At 39.6% G+C, this 15,517-nt stretch overlaps 1 protein-coding gene across 4 annotated transcripts in view; it reads right to left on the minus strand.

Moving 5' to 3' along the window:
• Positions 1 to 933: 933 nt before the first annotated feature.
• The window catches only part of Tdg (Thymine DNA glycosylase), a 44,468-nt gene continuing 29,884 nt past the window's right edge, over positions 934 to 15,517 (minus strand). For 2 of the 4 annotated variants that reach the window (XM_085201448.1, XM_085201449.1), the window contains exons 3-12: positions 14,090 to 14,249; positions 13,047 to 13,178; positions 10,503 to 10,927; positions 9,188 to 9,497; positions 8,325 to 8,717; positions 7,193 to 7,417; positions 6,560 to 6,961; positions 6,101 to 6,230; positions 5,443 to 5,518; positions 934 to 4,596 (exon numbers count right to left, since the gene is read on the minus strand). In XM_085201448.1, the coding sequence (XP_085057574.1) occupies positions 3,945 to 4,596; positions 5,443 to 5,518; positions 6,101 to 6,230; positions 6,560 to 6,961; positions 7,193 to 7,417; positions 8,325 to 8,717; positions 9,188 to 9,497; positions 10,503 to 10,927; positions 13,047 to 13,178; positions 14,090 to 14,249 (2,905 nt within the window). In that variant the 3' untranslated portion in view covers positions 934 to 3,944. The remainder of the gene's footprint in view (positions 4,597 to 5,442; positions 5,519 to 6,100; positions 6,231 to 6,559; positions 6,962 to 7,192; positions 7,418 to 8,324; positions 8,718 to 9,187; positions 9,498 to 10,502; positions 10,928 to 13,046; positions 13,179 to 14,089; positions 14,250 to 15,517) is intronic. The other 2 variants (XM_085201452.1, XM_085201450.1) reach the window with 2 other exon arrangements.

Genomic DNA, 15,517 nt, shown 5'->3' on the forward strand with positions numbered 1-15,517 from the left:
CGTCAAGCAGATTTTAGTACAAATATATACACAAAATGATAAGCATGCTACCAGCTGTCTCAAATACAATTTTTAGTTGTTTTGTAAGTAATATATTTTTGACAAAAACAATGTTTTAAAAAATTTTAACATTTTTTTCTCTTCTATAATCATAAATTACGTCTTACTTAGGATTTTGCTAAAATACACTAAGCATATTTATAAATTTGTGAGATTACTTTATACGATGGTTTATTTTGAAGTGTTTTAGTTAGATTAGTGTTCTTTATTTCACATAGAAAGATCTATTTTAATTGAATGTTTAACGCTTAATTAACTTGTGATATTTTTTATGAATAAATGATTACTGGCAAGAATTTTTAAGTAAATGGCAAGATTTTACTAGGTTGTCATTGCCCTTTGTATTTTCCCGCTTTATTTTGAACATTGAACTAAAACACAAAATGTTTAAATTATTTTTATACATTTTCAGTGTTCGAAGAAGCAAAGAACAGAAAAGCATTGGATGAGGTATTTTTTTACTAAAATTCTGTACATTAATAAAGCATTTAAATCTAAATTGCATTTAAAAAATCTTGATATTTTTTAGCTACCGCATTTTAAATAATATAACATATCATAGCATATAGCAAATGATATGCTATAAATTGGAAATGATATCAGAAATGTACATTTAATTAGACAGTTTTTGAGTATAATTTCACTTATTGTTTGGGTATTTGGCTTGTTTATATGATTTTTAAAATCATATTATTTTTGACATTTTAAAAAGTATAATACCTCAATAATGTAATTGTACCAAATCCAAATATTTTAGAATGTTTAATAAATTAAAGCACAATCATGTACATAAAAAAACACATTTTTATTAAATACTCTTGTATGTTGTAAACCGAATCTTAGGATAATATAAAGGGCAGAATAAAACATCAGTTTAATATTACAAATGACTATAATTTTGTCACAATTTTTCCATACAATGTTAATAACTTTTTACCTTACACCTATTTTTATAATACATTACTTAAGATTAAGGTTGTATTTCGTTATTTAAAATTTTCCTGTTTAATTTCTAATTATATTCTACGGAGTCAGTTTCCAATGAGACATTTAATATTAGGTATATTCCAAATGAAACCTCACGAGGAACGCACAATCTTAAAAGAAATTTTGAAAAAATTCCGAGTACTCGATCGCGCCACACTAATTGTAATTCGATTAGATCTTATCATATACTAAAATAATTCTTGCTTAGACCACTACGAGAAGTTCGTTAAAAACTGTACAAACATTTGAGCCGCGTCGCCGCCGCGCCGGCCGACGCCGGGCTCGGGCGGCCGCGGGCGCGTGACGACAGTGTACTTGCGTTGTACTTGGACGCGCCGTAATTGACCACCGAGCCACCTGGCCCGCGAGCACCGGCGTGCGCTACTATAATAATTATAATAATTAAGTATCAATAAAATTGAGCTAGATTCGAACTCCGTCACCCGTCAGAGCTCTGTTGTTCACCTCGTGTTGCTATCGTCACGCGTCCGGGGCGTCCGGGGAGTCCCGGTACCGCCGCGAGCCCGCCGTCCCAGTTTATTGCTTCAGATAGTGTTCGTGTATAATGAAATATTGCTCCGGGCGGCGGCTCTCCGTCGCGACGAGCGGTAATGAACGACCGTTAAAACCATGTGTATAACAATTGTACTAATTATCGATATTAGAGATAAATTTTAAAATTTCATAATATTGCCACAAGTTAGAATGAATTTTACAAAAATATACATACTGTACAAATAGTGTCCGCGGCCCTCGGCGCGCCGGCCGGGGCCGCACGGCGCGGCGACCGCGGGCGGCGCCTGCGCCCGCGCGCGCACGCCCGCGCCCCGCGTGCGCGCCTAACACTAACTCGTTGATAGACACTTACCTACATCCCACCCCCTCTCTGCTCCTCTACCGCCCCCTGGCGTTGCACTACCCCGCCTCCTCACTCCTCCCCGATACAAAACGTGCCAAAAGGACAGAGGCGAATCACATTTTATATTATTATAAAAATGGCTAGTACGCAAAGTACACCATTAAATAGTTGTAAAATGACAGGAAGTGAGCCGTCGCGGCGCGGTCGGCGTCGCGATATATAAAATACAAACATGGTTACGATAGTAGAGCAAAAATATAATCATGATTTAAATTAAATAAAAATATAATATAAAAAAGCGTAATAAAGCACTCGTTTATGTACACAGGCGCGTCCCCGCGACGCGGCCCCGCCCCCGGGTCTTTTTTATTGTTTTTGAAACTTAACAAAGAGATCATTATGTTGATATTTATAAAACAAAAGGCAATATACATGTTTTGTCTAAGCTTACTAAATAATTCACAAACGAGTGACAATTGACATATTATTTATTATACACAGGATTTTATGATTATTTATACATATATATTTGTAAATAATATACAACGTAAGAGATACCAATTTCGTGGTACATTATTTAAATTGATCGTTAATAAGAAACCAATGAGCTAAAATCGGGTTACAAAAAAACTTATACAAAAACTTTAACGTCGGGGGCGGAGCCGGCGAGTGTTGCGACAGTAAACAATATCAGTACATTAAATAAGTAACGCTAACACGCAAAAATAATAATAAATATAAAATAATATATCTTAAGCAATCTTAAATACCCTGTTGATTTCATTCATAAACTTATCGTTCGTCCTCTGAATCAAACAATAAATAAATATAACGCGTCGTAGGTGTAGTGCAACGGCTCCCGGCTCCCCACGGAGACTGCACAACGAAACAAAACAGCGCCTATACAAACTCGGCAAAATATCCCCTATGTACATATTGCATTAAAACGGCAGTAAACGAATTTTATATTAAAACATGTAAGAGGTTCCAATTCAACTATAGTCAGCGACAACGTGTTTAAATATTTCTATATCGTTCCTATCTACGCGCACCGCACGCTCACCGCGGTGCCCCCCCCCTATAACGACGACCCCCACTCCCCCTATTATATATATAAATTCTTTCGAGTAAACCTATCATTAACGTATATGTCTTTCTTACGTATGTTATTTCGTTTTTACCTTACATTAAGATTTATCGTTTGTGCAAACAAAATAATGTCAACAGACGACTCCCCCAGCTAACCCCCTACCGTCCGAATGGAAATAAAAACATGAACAACATACAAAAGACTTAAGAATAGACGAAGCGAGACGATGCCCGCTATGGCAGACATTTAACAACAAAACAATCGAACCTCAGCACCCCGTGTAAATATTATGCATTTAAAACATTAAACTAAACCTATGCGACGAGCGCTAAGATAAGATGGCGCAACGATTCGTAAAAAATACATGACCACATGAAACCGACGCTAGTCGTTCCGGTAACGTTGTGTCGAGTGCGACCGGCGGTGCACAACACCGTACAGCGCCGCGCAATAGTGCACGGCGGTGTAATAAGTACATCACATACACACTATCAACTCCACTTTGTAAAAATGCTTAGTTTACTCGTAAATAGCAACAGCGTGACCGACTCCACGCAACTCCACGCAACTCGTCAACTAAACTTAAACGAAAGTATAATCTACACGTATCTCGTAGGCCGCTCTTGTGACTTAGATAAACAAACAGCGCGCGGCTCGCTCGATGCTGGCCCTTGTTATTTAATTTTCCTTAAAATTTGACTGACTAGCCGACACGAATCAGTAAGTGACTAGAACGCGAAACACTTGATTGGCAAGACTTTTGGAGGCTCCACACGCGACGAGGCGGAGCGAGCGAGCCGCGCGGCCGGCGATGCGGGGACGTGCGATGGACCGAAATAAATACGTACAATATTTACAAATAAATCCTACAAATTAAGCTCTTCAGTTTGAAAAAGATCAAATTACATCACTAGGGGTCTCCGTGTGGGAGACCGGAGATTCACGTCACTAACAGAAGCCGCCGAAGCCGACGGAGGGCACGGAGGGCACGGAGGGCACCGAGGGCACGGAGGGCGCGTGCTCGCCGCCCTTGTGCAGGTCCAGCAGCGGCGGCGCTGACAGGTACTGCTGGTGGTGCGCGGGCGGCGCCGCGTACCCGTTGTAGTACGCCGAGTTGTAGGGCGCGTAGGCGGGCGGCACGCCGGGCGCGTACCCGTACTGCCACTCCGACAGGTAGCCGGGCGCCGGCCGCATGAGACCCGTGCCCCAGCCGCCGCCGTAGCCCACGAAGGGGGCGCCGTAGCCGTTGTTGCCGTACGCGGGCGCGCCGTACGCCGGGTAGGGCGGATACAGCGCGGGCGCGTACTCGGGCAGCGCGGGCACGGGCGGCGCTTGCTCGCCCGCCGCGCCACCCGCGCCCCCCACGCCCGCCACGCCGCCGCCCGGGCCCTCCGCGATGGACGGGATCTGGTCCACCAGCGACTCAAGGCCGGACAACGACTTGGAGGCCACGTCCTGCGCCTTGGTCTTGGGCGTGCCGGGGCCGGAGTCGCCACCCGCGTACTCGCCGGGGGAGCCCGCGGGCGGCGGGTGCAGGTGGTCGGGCGTTCGGAAGGGTCCGCGCACGAACCCCGTCTCGCCGTCGCCCGTGGGAGTCGACCTGCAAGGTACGAAAAAACACTGTTATTAACTATTTCATAGTCTTTTACATCTCAATTTCTCGCTTACTGGCTTTCCAACTAATATGGCAATTACATAATAGTATATTACTATAATAATTATACGTATAACATATGAAACTGTAATAAAACATGAAGGCAGCAAAACTACAAATATATATCGTAAAACCATAACTGTAACATTCTGTTTACAGTTAAATGATTAAACGAATCTATACTTATAATAAGATCATAACGGCTCAGTGTCTGTACATGGAAGATAATATATAAGTAAAAATTTCATTGGTGGTATTTAATAACGTAATAAAACCAAAAACTATTATTTTAATTTTGTCAAGCTTCCCTTAACATTTAGTGTTTGTTTTATTTCAATTGGTTTATAAATAAAAAAATTATACCATTTTATTGAATTGGCTGAAACTTTACTTTTCAATATATATTATTAGATTAGATATTATTATTAGAAAACGAAAGTAATGCAGATTAATAAGATAATAATTATATAGTCTGAGTTTAATAAAAATATATATATTTTTTTTTAATTTTAAATTGGGAAACAAACAGCATTTACAATACTTTTTAGTATAATACATATCCATATTCCACCTGCCAATAAAGTTTCCACTTATACATGAAACATGGAGTGAATATATTGCTAATTAACAATTAAAAATTAAATTTACGGTCCAAAAAGAAATAAAAAAAAAATAAGATTTTTACGAAGGAAAAGGTTAAGATTTACATTAGGTTAAGATTTACAGTTGAATTTTGTTGAATTTTGTCGATATTATTAAAATAATGTAATATCTAAATAAACAAATACTTGCCTATTAAAATTGCTAGGATACATGGAGGGATGCTGATGTAGCTGGTCTAATCGGGGACTATCTCCCACGCTGTTGCCTGAAACAGTTATATTTTGTTTATAAATAACAATTACTTAATGATATAACAATATTGACGATTTATCAAAATTAAAATTATCGAACTAAAATATGTAAAAATTGTATACATTTCTTTTAGTTGATAAAAATATATTTAGCTTCAAACATCTCCCGCATGTTGTAGTCTTACCTATATAAGAGACATAGATATTGTTTGTAATTTGTGTTTCTTTCCACCTAATACCAAAAAAATAGTATTACTTATTTAGGTGAGACCACTAAGAAGTAGGCAATCACAAATAGGTTACGACAGCATATGATTTGAAATCATCATAGCTAAATATCAACACACTATTAAGTTATTGTTCATATAGTGCAATATACACTATAATTATCTCATTGATTTTCTTTCATTTTTTTTACCCACCTTACCGCTGCCGTATAACAGCGTCGGTACTAGCACTGTATTGTGTACCAAACATGCAACGCGGACGTTTTGCCATCTCATCAATGCAGCTAATATACCGTTAAATCTGGTACGGTATTGGAGGAAGGAACTATAAATTACTTGTGTAATATTTACGTTAAATATGACATTTACCTTGGTCCTGTTGGTAATGGTAGTCTGGTAGCCGAGAGTCGGCGTCGTAGAGCGCGCCGCCGAACGAGCTGCCGCCTACGCCGCCCACGCCTGCCGCCGGCGACAATTCCGCGCCGCCCGGGTTGCTTTGCTGCACGTTGTCGTTTAACAGTTTATTAATTATATATCCTCTAACCTCTTATCATTGTAAGAGAATATGCGAAATTTAAACGTCCATACATAGTACATACTTACGCATACACAAGTCCGTTCATGTATGCGCACACACTAATGGAGACAAATACTGATTGTTATTTTCATCATGATTCTATTGTATAGTATTGTTTTTATATATTTACAAGTACTTTTATTTATATACTTTTTTTAGATTAGCGGTATTAGTGGTTTTTGTTTGTTATATATTATTATTATTCATTGCATCACTTTATACAGAATGATTCCTTATTGACAGATCCATACCTTATTGTAATCTGATAGTGAGGAGTTGCTATTGCTGCCGGGGTGCATGTCCGTGCTGCCCATGGGGCTGGCGTCGTCGCGCGGCGGCTCGAAGTCCAGCGCCGCCATGCCCGGCGACACCGGCCCCGGCGACGAGATGGCCGCGCCGATGTCGCTGGACAGCTCCGCGCCGTACGAGCCCGCGCTGCCCGCGAAGTGGTGCGCCTCCGTGTACGCCGGCGTGAGCGGCGCCGGCGCCGGCGACGAGTGCTGACTGTAGGGCGTGTGCGCCGGCGACGGCGTGTACGAGTGCAGCGCGCCCGCACCGCCCGCCGGCGACGCCGCCGGGAACGGCGTGCTGCCGCCGCCAACCACGCCTACCGGCGCCGGGGACCGCGCGAAACCGCTCGACGCGCCGCCGCTCTGCAACCAGACAGTGTGGCATTATAGATATCATTCAACTATGTTGTATTTCCTTAGCCCTTCTACTGCAGCCTTTGTGACACACGGACAACTACATATTTATTACGTGAGTGAATATAACCAACCATACATAAGAATAGGATTAATTTGTAACGTAGCTTTAATAAAATATTAAAAAAATTGTGTTACTGTTCGTTATACAATAACAACAAGTGTAACAGTAGTATATACCTGCGAGGTATCCCTCGCGAATGACAGCGGGTCGTGGCTGAACCGCGGCTGCGGTTGCGCGGCCGGGCTGGGCTGCTGGCGGTAGGCGGCCGGGCTGCTGGCGTAGAGCGGGGAACGCGCTGCGAAACCGCGCGCGCCCACGCCGCCCACGCCGCCCAGCCCCGGCGACCCGTAGCCCGCACGCGGCGGCGACGGCGCCGAGAACGCGGCCGGGCTCGACGGGAACTGAGGTAAGACATACTTATACATAAATGTATTTATTACAATGATGAGAACAACACAATAGGTTCATTCACTTATTTCGTCAATATTTGGTTCAAAATATTTTATTTATTAAAACATACGATTATTTTAAACATTTAGTTTTAAATGTCTCTAATGTCTGTAATAAAACTCTTTATTGTACACACAAAAAGAAATAGAAGAATACAAATAAAAGAATATGGTACAATAGGCGACCTTCTCGCTGAAATAGCGATTTCTTCCAGGCAACCATGAGGTGTTGGAAATCGCAAAAAAAAAAAAATAGTGAGCAGGGTGTGAATAGTACTAACTATATAAAAAAATAAAATAAAATAAATAAACCTACAGAAAGATAGATACATATATACATAAATACATACATACATATATATATATAGATACATACATACTTACATACATGCATACATATACATTTATATTAACGTTAACATATGGATACATACTTAGTATAGAAACAAGGAAAAAAAAAATACACTTATATTAAGTAAGTATGGTTAAAAAGGTTTAAAGGGCTAGAAAGTGTTTTTTTAAGCGTTTTTTAAAGGTAAGGAACGTTTTTGAATTCCTAATTATGATTTTTTTTATTTTAATTTGAAATGAAAAAAACGCTACTGGACATAACTACATTAAAATATTAAATCACAAATCTTTTAGGTTCCAACAAATTATGTAATATTTTGTCTTTATTATCAGTAAATTCCATCGCTACTGTGTTGTCGAAGATCAGTTAAAGATTGAAATAAAAAGTTTACCTTATTAGAAATAATCAACACGAAAGGGAACGATGTGCCCTAACACTACATTGTCTTTGCCTGCCCTGCTGTATGCGGAATACATTTTTTAAAATATAATTATAACGAAATAAGACCTGCTGTTGCGGCTGCGGAGTAGCAGCGAGGCGCTGCGGGCCCGGCGAGTAGGGTTGCGAGCGCGGCGACGCGTAGTGCCGCGGCGACGACGAGTACCCACCGCCCACGCCCACACCCACACCCACGCCGCCGCCCGGCGACGCGTACCCGCCGCGCGCCAGACCCAGCTGCCCGCCCACGTCCAGTGGCGAGTCCATGCCGCCACCCGCGTTGGGCTGGTAGTAGGGAGAACCGTCGTGCGCGTGCTGCGCGTGCTGCACGCTATACATGGAGGGCGACGCCAGCGCCGGGAACTCCCCGTGCAGGTACTGCTCGTGCGGCAACGTGCCGTGCGACGACAGTTGCGGCTGCAGCATGTTGCTAGACTGTTGCGACTCTACGTCCACGTACGTCTGTAGACACAGAGAACAGAACAAACTATTTAGCATTCTATATATATTCACCGAATTTATGAGGTGTTGGTGCATGGTGATATAGTGCATAAAAAATCGATCAATAAAAATATTTTAATCTTTACAAATAGCCTTCAACTTCACGCTGTAGAGTATCGCGCAATAGAATGGCAGACTAGTCCCTAGTGTTAAGATACTTCATTTCTAACTTTCCGCCGAATTTTTAACGGCATTGCGTGTTGGCAGAACTCGACGCCGAGTTTCTTGCCTTGTTCCCAGAGATTATTTAAATTTAGATTATTTAATTCCCTAAAACTAATTTATATAAAACTAATTTATATGATTTGATTCCCTCGAGTGGGGATCGAATCTCCAACCGGCGCGTAAAAATCACACCTTATGCCCCTGCGCCACGGCGGCCTCAGACCAATAAACTTCAAACGAATTAAATGCTCTAAATCAAACTCAACCTGTACCTGCTGCTGCTGCTGCTGTTGTTGTTGCTGCTGCTGCTGCTGCATGAGGAACTGTTGGTCCTCGGGGCGTATTTTCTTGGGGCGGCCGCGCTTCTTCTTGGGCGGGTGATCGCCGGCAAGGTCGAGCGCGGGCGGCGGGCGAGGCTGGCGCGGCGCGCGTGGCGTGGGCGGCGCGGTCTCGCCGTTCTCCAGCTTTACCTTCTTGGGGCGACCTCGCTTCTTCTTAAGCGGCACCTCGGTGCCGTCCTCCAGGATGATGGTGTCCCCGGGCTCGGGCTCCATCGTCAGTCTGTAAGTGGACGAGCTTTGGTGCAATATTTTTAATCTGTCGTATACGAGTTATAATTGTTCTGTGTACTTATAAATTTACTTCATGCTGTACCCTTCATAAAGTAGGATAGGCGGAGGTAACGTGTTGTTAAGACACTACATTCTCCATTTCCCGCCCAATTTCCGCAACATGAAGACGTTGAACATGCACGTTGAAGACTTGACTTGACTTTCATTTTCTTGCATAGCAGGTTGATAAATAGAGGTTAGTTTTAAAATACTTTTTTCTTATTTACCAGCCTCATGCTTTATGCCGCATATAGCAGGGTACGCAGAGGGAAACTAGGGTACGGAAGCATTGCGTGTTGAGTGACGGAACTCAATGCCTGGCTTCTCCTTTGATGCCAGAGCGAAATATGTTATTTTTGAATTTCCGTTCAACTTCGAGATATAACGTGTTCATTTGCAAAACTCAACACTACAGTTTTTGAGTTACCAGAGCAAAAATGAAAATAATTTAAAATCACCATCTAATCAAACAACAATTGTATTTTCAGTAATGCCGTGGCCACACGGGAAATATCTTTAATTAATGGACATTTAAAGAAGGTCAACGAAGGAACAAAGTCAAAGAGCCAACAAGTACAAGTGAGTTTGTCCTATTACATTAAACACCCCGATAATATATTTTTTAAATATCTTCCATGTACAGAAACCGACCAATCCCTTACAATGTTATTATAAGTATAGATAGGTATATTAAATAAATTAATGCATTGTCAATTAATAAGCTATATATATTATACCATAATTATTTATTATTTTAAGTTGGTTTTGTTTTTAATCTCTGTAAGGAGATTTTTACAGATTTCCGCTATTTGAAGATAATTGCTAAGAATTATCATTTGGCAACTGATAACACTATTTATTAATAAATATTTTAGGTTACTCACATTAACAATAGAAAAATATTACATAAATGTGGAATACTTTAAAAAATAAAAATAACAAACTAGTCTAAAAGCGTCAAGTAACGCACCTGCGTATTTCCATCTCCTCATGGGGCCGCCGTCCTGTGGTGTCGGGGAACACGAGCTCTGCCTCGTCCACGTGCGCCACCAACCCGTTCAAGTAGTCGCGGAACTTCTTCAACGCCGCGTAGAACGGCACCTTGTCCGCAGCGCGGGGCAGTTGGGCACAGCGCGCCGACGACGACGGCATCACCCACATGTAGGTACCAGTACCGGCCACGGTGTCGGGCTGCTTCCCAAAGCAGAACTCCTTCTTGCCGGAGAACACCTCGTAGATTAGTTTCCCGTTGAACACGGCGACCTTCGGTCGGAACGTTTGCAGTTTCTCGAGTAAAATGGCGGAGCCCTCCTTGATCTCGCGCCGCGTGAGGTCCGCCGAGCCTTTGGTGGGACGCGACACCATGTTTGTGAAACCGATGCCGAAGTTCAGCAACTGCGTAATACACACAACACGCAAGTGAGTGGGTATACAATCTATTGTGACTTACTAATTAATTATGTAAATAAATAAAATTAGAGGTCGTCGAACTCGTCCGACGTTCGTTTTCCACGCAGGGAGGTGAATTATTTTCATTTCCTCGCTCTGATAACAAGATAAAAGGTGATATTGCATTCTGACCTCAACATACAATGTCTAAGAATTGGGCAGTGTGAATGGAGCGAAGTGTCTTAACACGAGTCTCCCTGCTTTAATGAGATTTTGTGGGATAGGTTATTCTACATGTTCTTCTTACACTAAACTAGGTAAGAGTAACATCCCTGAATAAAATTTACACATCATTTCTACAAGAGATGCATTTTTGAAAATATTCTATTTATTGTTTTAGAAAAGAAATAATAATATGATGATAGTTCCAAGCATATCACTTTAGATTTAGAACTATCATCATCATTTCATCACAATATTATATAAGAAAAATAAATACATGTTATTATGTCTCAAAGAATTTTGGACCAATATTTCAGAACAAATATATCTTCCAAAAAAATAACATAAATGTTCTTCTCGACAGATTATTTAGGTGATACAAAATAATATCCAGACTCCATTCGTAACGAACGACCTAGGTACACTAACGTAGAGTCTATTATTGTATTTTCTTTATTTACATTAGTTTTATTTAATAAACAGTGTAGAATTAATAAGGTGCAAATGCAATCGACAAGTGAACTAAAATTTACAACATTCGCGTATCTGCTTGTTGCGTCTCTCACTCAGCTTTGTAATCAATTTACTTCTACCATTTATAAAATAAACAAAATACAACATTTTAATGTTATATTGTTGAAATTTATGAACTTTTTTTCATCACTTACTATTAAAATGCAAGCAAATTTTTCTTAAAATCGTTATATTCGCAAATTTGGACCGTAGTACATTTTAGATATGACTAACGTGTCCCGCATATAGCAGGGTAAGCAAAATGAATCTAGTATGAACACACTCCGTTGCCCACGCACCGCCCAAATTTCAGGACAACGATCGTTGAGTAGCAGAATTCTTCGGCTTCGTCTTATTAGCAGAACGAGAAATGGTAAATAAATCATTGTTGCGAGTGGAATACGAACCCACAAGCGACACGTTTATAACCAGTCCATCATTTATTGTTATTTCTCATTTAACACTTAAATACCGGTAATAAAGTTTTATTTGTTTGTATTTTTACAAACTTCATAAAATTACACAAGTTAATGAAAATATCTATAGGGCGTTACCTTGGAAGTTATTTAGATAGCAAACTTTTTACAAGCTTTGTCTAGATTTAGCTACAATAATAAATATATACAAGCGAATACAATCAAACAAAAAGCGAGAATTGAAATTCCTAAATGTTATTTCAGTTACAAATACTTTTGACGCCGATTACGTAGTATATGTAATCAAGATATGTAGGACTGAAAAGTAATGGCTGTGAATATCAAAGTCAAATAATTTTCCTCAAAATAAGAAGTTACATGCTTCATGTTTTAAACGACAAATAATTGACTATCGGTTCATTAAAGTTACTTCAACGCCATAAATAAAGAACAACAACAATAAAGTTACTTCCTCAGACCTGAGAAGAACTGGTGCAAGAAACGAGGCGATTTTTTTTAAATCCAACGTAGTTTCGTAACTTTACTTTGCTTTTTTACCTGATTGCGCGACACAAAGAAGGCTAATATGTATGAATTTACTGTGTTCCTATGTGGTGTTGTAGAAAACAACACCTTGTTTAATTTCTATTGAAATACATAACATGACGTCTCGTGGTAGTGCCTATATATGTAGAGGTTTTATTCTTATTATATTTATATTAATGTAAATATCATTTTTTTATTTTATCACTATTTTTTACTTCTTATCACACGCGTTTTAGTTTTGATCCATTGCACATCTTGAAAATAACAATACCTATATGAGTTTTAGTTTCTGTGCTGTGCAGTTCAGTATTTGGCATTTAAGTTGCCAATTAATTATACTAATAACCATAACTTAAACTAATAACTATTCCCAACTATAATAAAGAAAACATTCGAATACATATAGCCACATATAGCCAGTAACAAACCTTATAGTCCTCATCGGCGCTCATTTGCTCGCGTGTGAGGCCGGACAGGTAGAGGCACTTCCAGAAGTGGTTCCCCGGGCCCGCGTAGTGGTGCCCCTTGTACGCCGCGAACAGCCCCGGGTTGATGCCGATCTGCAAACACGTGAGTACATGCTGTTAGTTAACTTACTAATTATCGTAGGCTTAGTAGTAGAATCAGACTAGATTTTCATAGTACCAATTAAATTAAGCTGAAAAACTTTTACATAAAAATATGTATTGGTGGTAAATTACAAAAAAATAAGATATTTTTAATAAATTGAGAGAGAATTAGAAGTAATAAAAAAATATATTTATCTAAAGGTTTTCCATTTAGTACATTTTCAACAATTAAACTTTAACTCGATTTCGATAGGATGATCTTCTAAGGGAATACTGAAGGCCAGATCCTCCTTGAAAAATATACCTAGATACTATGCTAATCACATTACCAAACACATGAGAAATCCGTGGGAAATTCTACTACAGTTACTTCTTTTATCATTTTTTCATCAATTATAATATGCAAAATCTACTTTTTACATCAACCGCCGCCGCTGCGGACGGTAGCAAGCAATGAAACAATGCGCTACTTTTATTAATTACTTTTTTAACACCATTCGAATCGTCAAGTGGCAAATCTTAAATCAATTATGAAACATTATAACGCGAGCGCGATACGGAGCCGCGGACGAGCGGAGTATTTCAATGTTGCCGTAAAACAATCGATTTCGTCATCGTCATTAAAACGTTACGAAATTAAATTTTAAGTTAAGTAGCAGTTTATAATTAATAAAAATTTGGTAGAAGTTTGGTTATGTTAATCGCAGGGCAGGTTGTGTTGGTAGAACTTAAGAAAAAATGTATTGATTCGAAAAATAAATGTTTAAAGATTATAAATTATCATTGGCTATGAAATTTAATCGGGTATAATATACTTAAAGAGAATAAAAGGTGTTTTTTAAAGCGTATTTCTTAGTGTGCTAAGAGAGATATATAGAAGCGCGGTGGTCGATCGTACTCACAATGATGATGTCGAGGTTCTCCGTGAGGTGGTCGGGTAGCGTGCGCCGCGACACCTCCTCCTCGCTCATGCCGTTGAAGCGGTCGTGCTTCTTGCGCTCCTTGACGGGCCTCACCGCTGCTAGCGCACCCTCCAGCACCCCCTCCACTTTGATCTCCATGCTGGAATGCAATTTGTTACTATCAGAGTGAGGACATGACATTGTTTCAATATAAATAAATAACAACCACGATTACAGTCAGATTGTTCTTCTGTTTCTAGTGTGTAAACGCTTTCGAATGATTTCTGTTCTTTTCTCTCCAATGATTTCTGTTCATTTCTTTCCTTCTTTTCACTCATTCTTTTATTTAGTACATTTCTTGAGATTATTCTGATTTTCGATACATAAGTGATACCAAAGGATATATGGTTAATTTTTAGAATTATTATGTTTATCAATCTTTCATCTTAAATGTCTGTTCATTATTTCTAACAAGATTTAAGTCTTTAAAAGAAGTGATAAACTAAACTAAACTTTACACAAAAAAAATGGTATAACGTTCAATGCTAAATGTGAAAGTTGAATGTATTAATTAAGAAATTAGTGTGCGTTACAATTTTTATATTAAATTTGCATTATGACAATGCAAATTTTGCAAAAATCTCCCATTCCATATTCTTACGTCTACCGCGCCTTACGTACACATATGCATGTTATATTGCGAACCAAACTACGGACAACATATTTAAAAGACTGGTTAAACTATTTTCTCAAAAAGAAATTTGAATCCACGAAAACCGTGAAAGTACCATAGACAAATATTGGGAAAAAGTGCACTTCAGCTGTCTTCAGACAGCGTAACTACACTTAATTTAAGTTAATAAATCTTTTACAGTTACTTAATTCAAATGAATTCGCCGCGACAGGTACCCAGCGCCATTTATGGCAATACCGAGTATCTAAAGTTACAACAACAGCACAGTTATATGAATAGTAGGTATGGTACGAAACGTCAGCTGACTTTCTACAGCATCCCATTTGCAAAACATATCGGCATTCATAGTTTCCTATACGAACAGTACCTTGGAATACTATTTTCACTATATTATTGACCTAATAATAAGAGAAAGGGGGAATTAATTGTTATAATGATTTTACTGTACGACTTTTAAATGTAGAAAATAAACGTTTTCACCATAAACTATAAAAAAAATACTGATGTGCACATAATATGTCCGCAAAAGAATTAAGTATTTAATTTCTATTAAAATATATAATACGAGTTTGTATGTGCTCCGAATTCTGTTAGTAATATGTTTAGCAGTGGAGCGCTGAGCGCGACCGGAACGAAAGCTATATTTAAAAAAAGAGGGTCTGTCGTGGCGCCTGGGTGGAAACCGCCGATAATTTTACTAGGTTTTGTAGAACAGTCCAGGCGTAGGTCCAACC

This window comes from Heliconius melpomene, chromosome 18 (genome assembly GCF_056956725.1).
Source record: "Heliconius melpomene rosina isolate 202511_hmr_F chromosome 18, ASM5695672v1, whole genome shotgun sequence".
NCBI classification, from domain to species: domain Eukaryota; kingdom Metazoa; phylum Arthropoda; class Insecta; order Lepidoptera; family Nymphalidae; genus Heliconius; species Heliconius melpomene.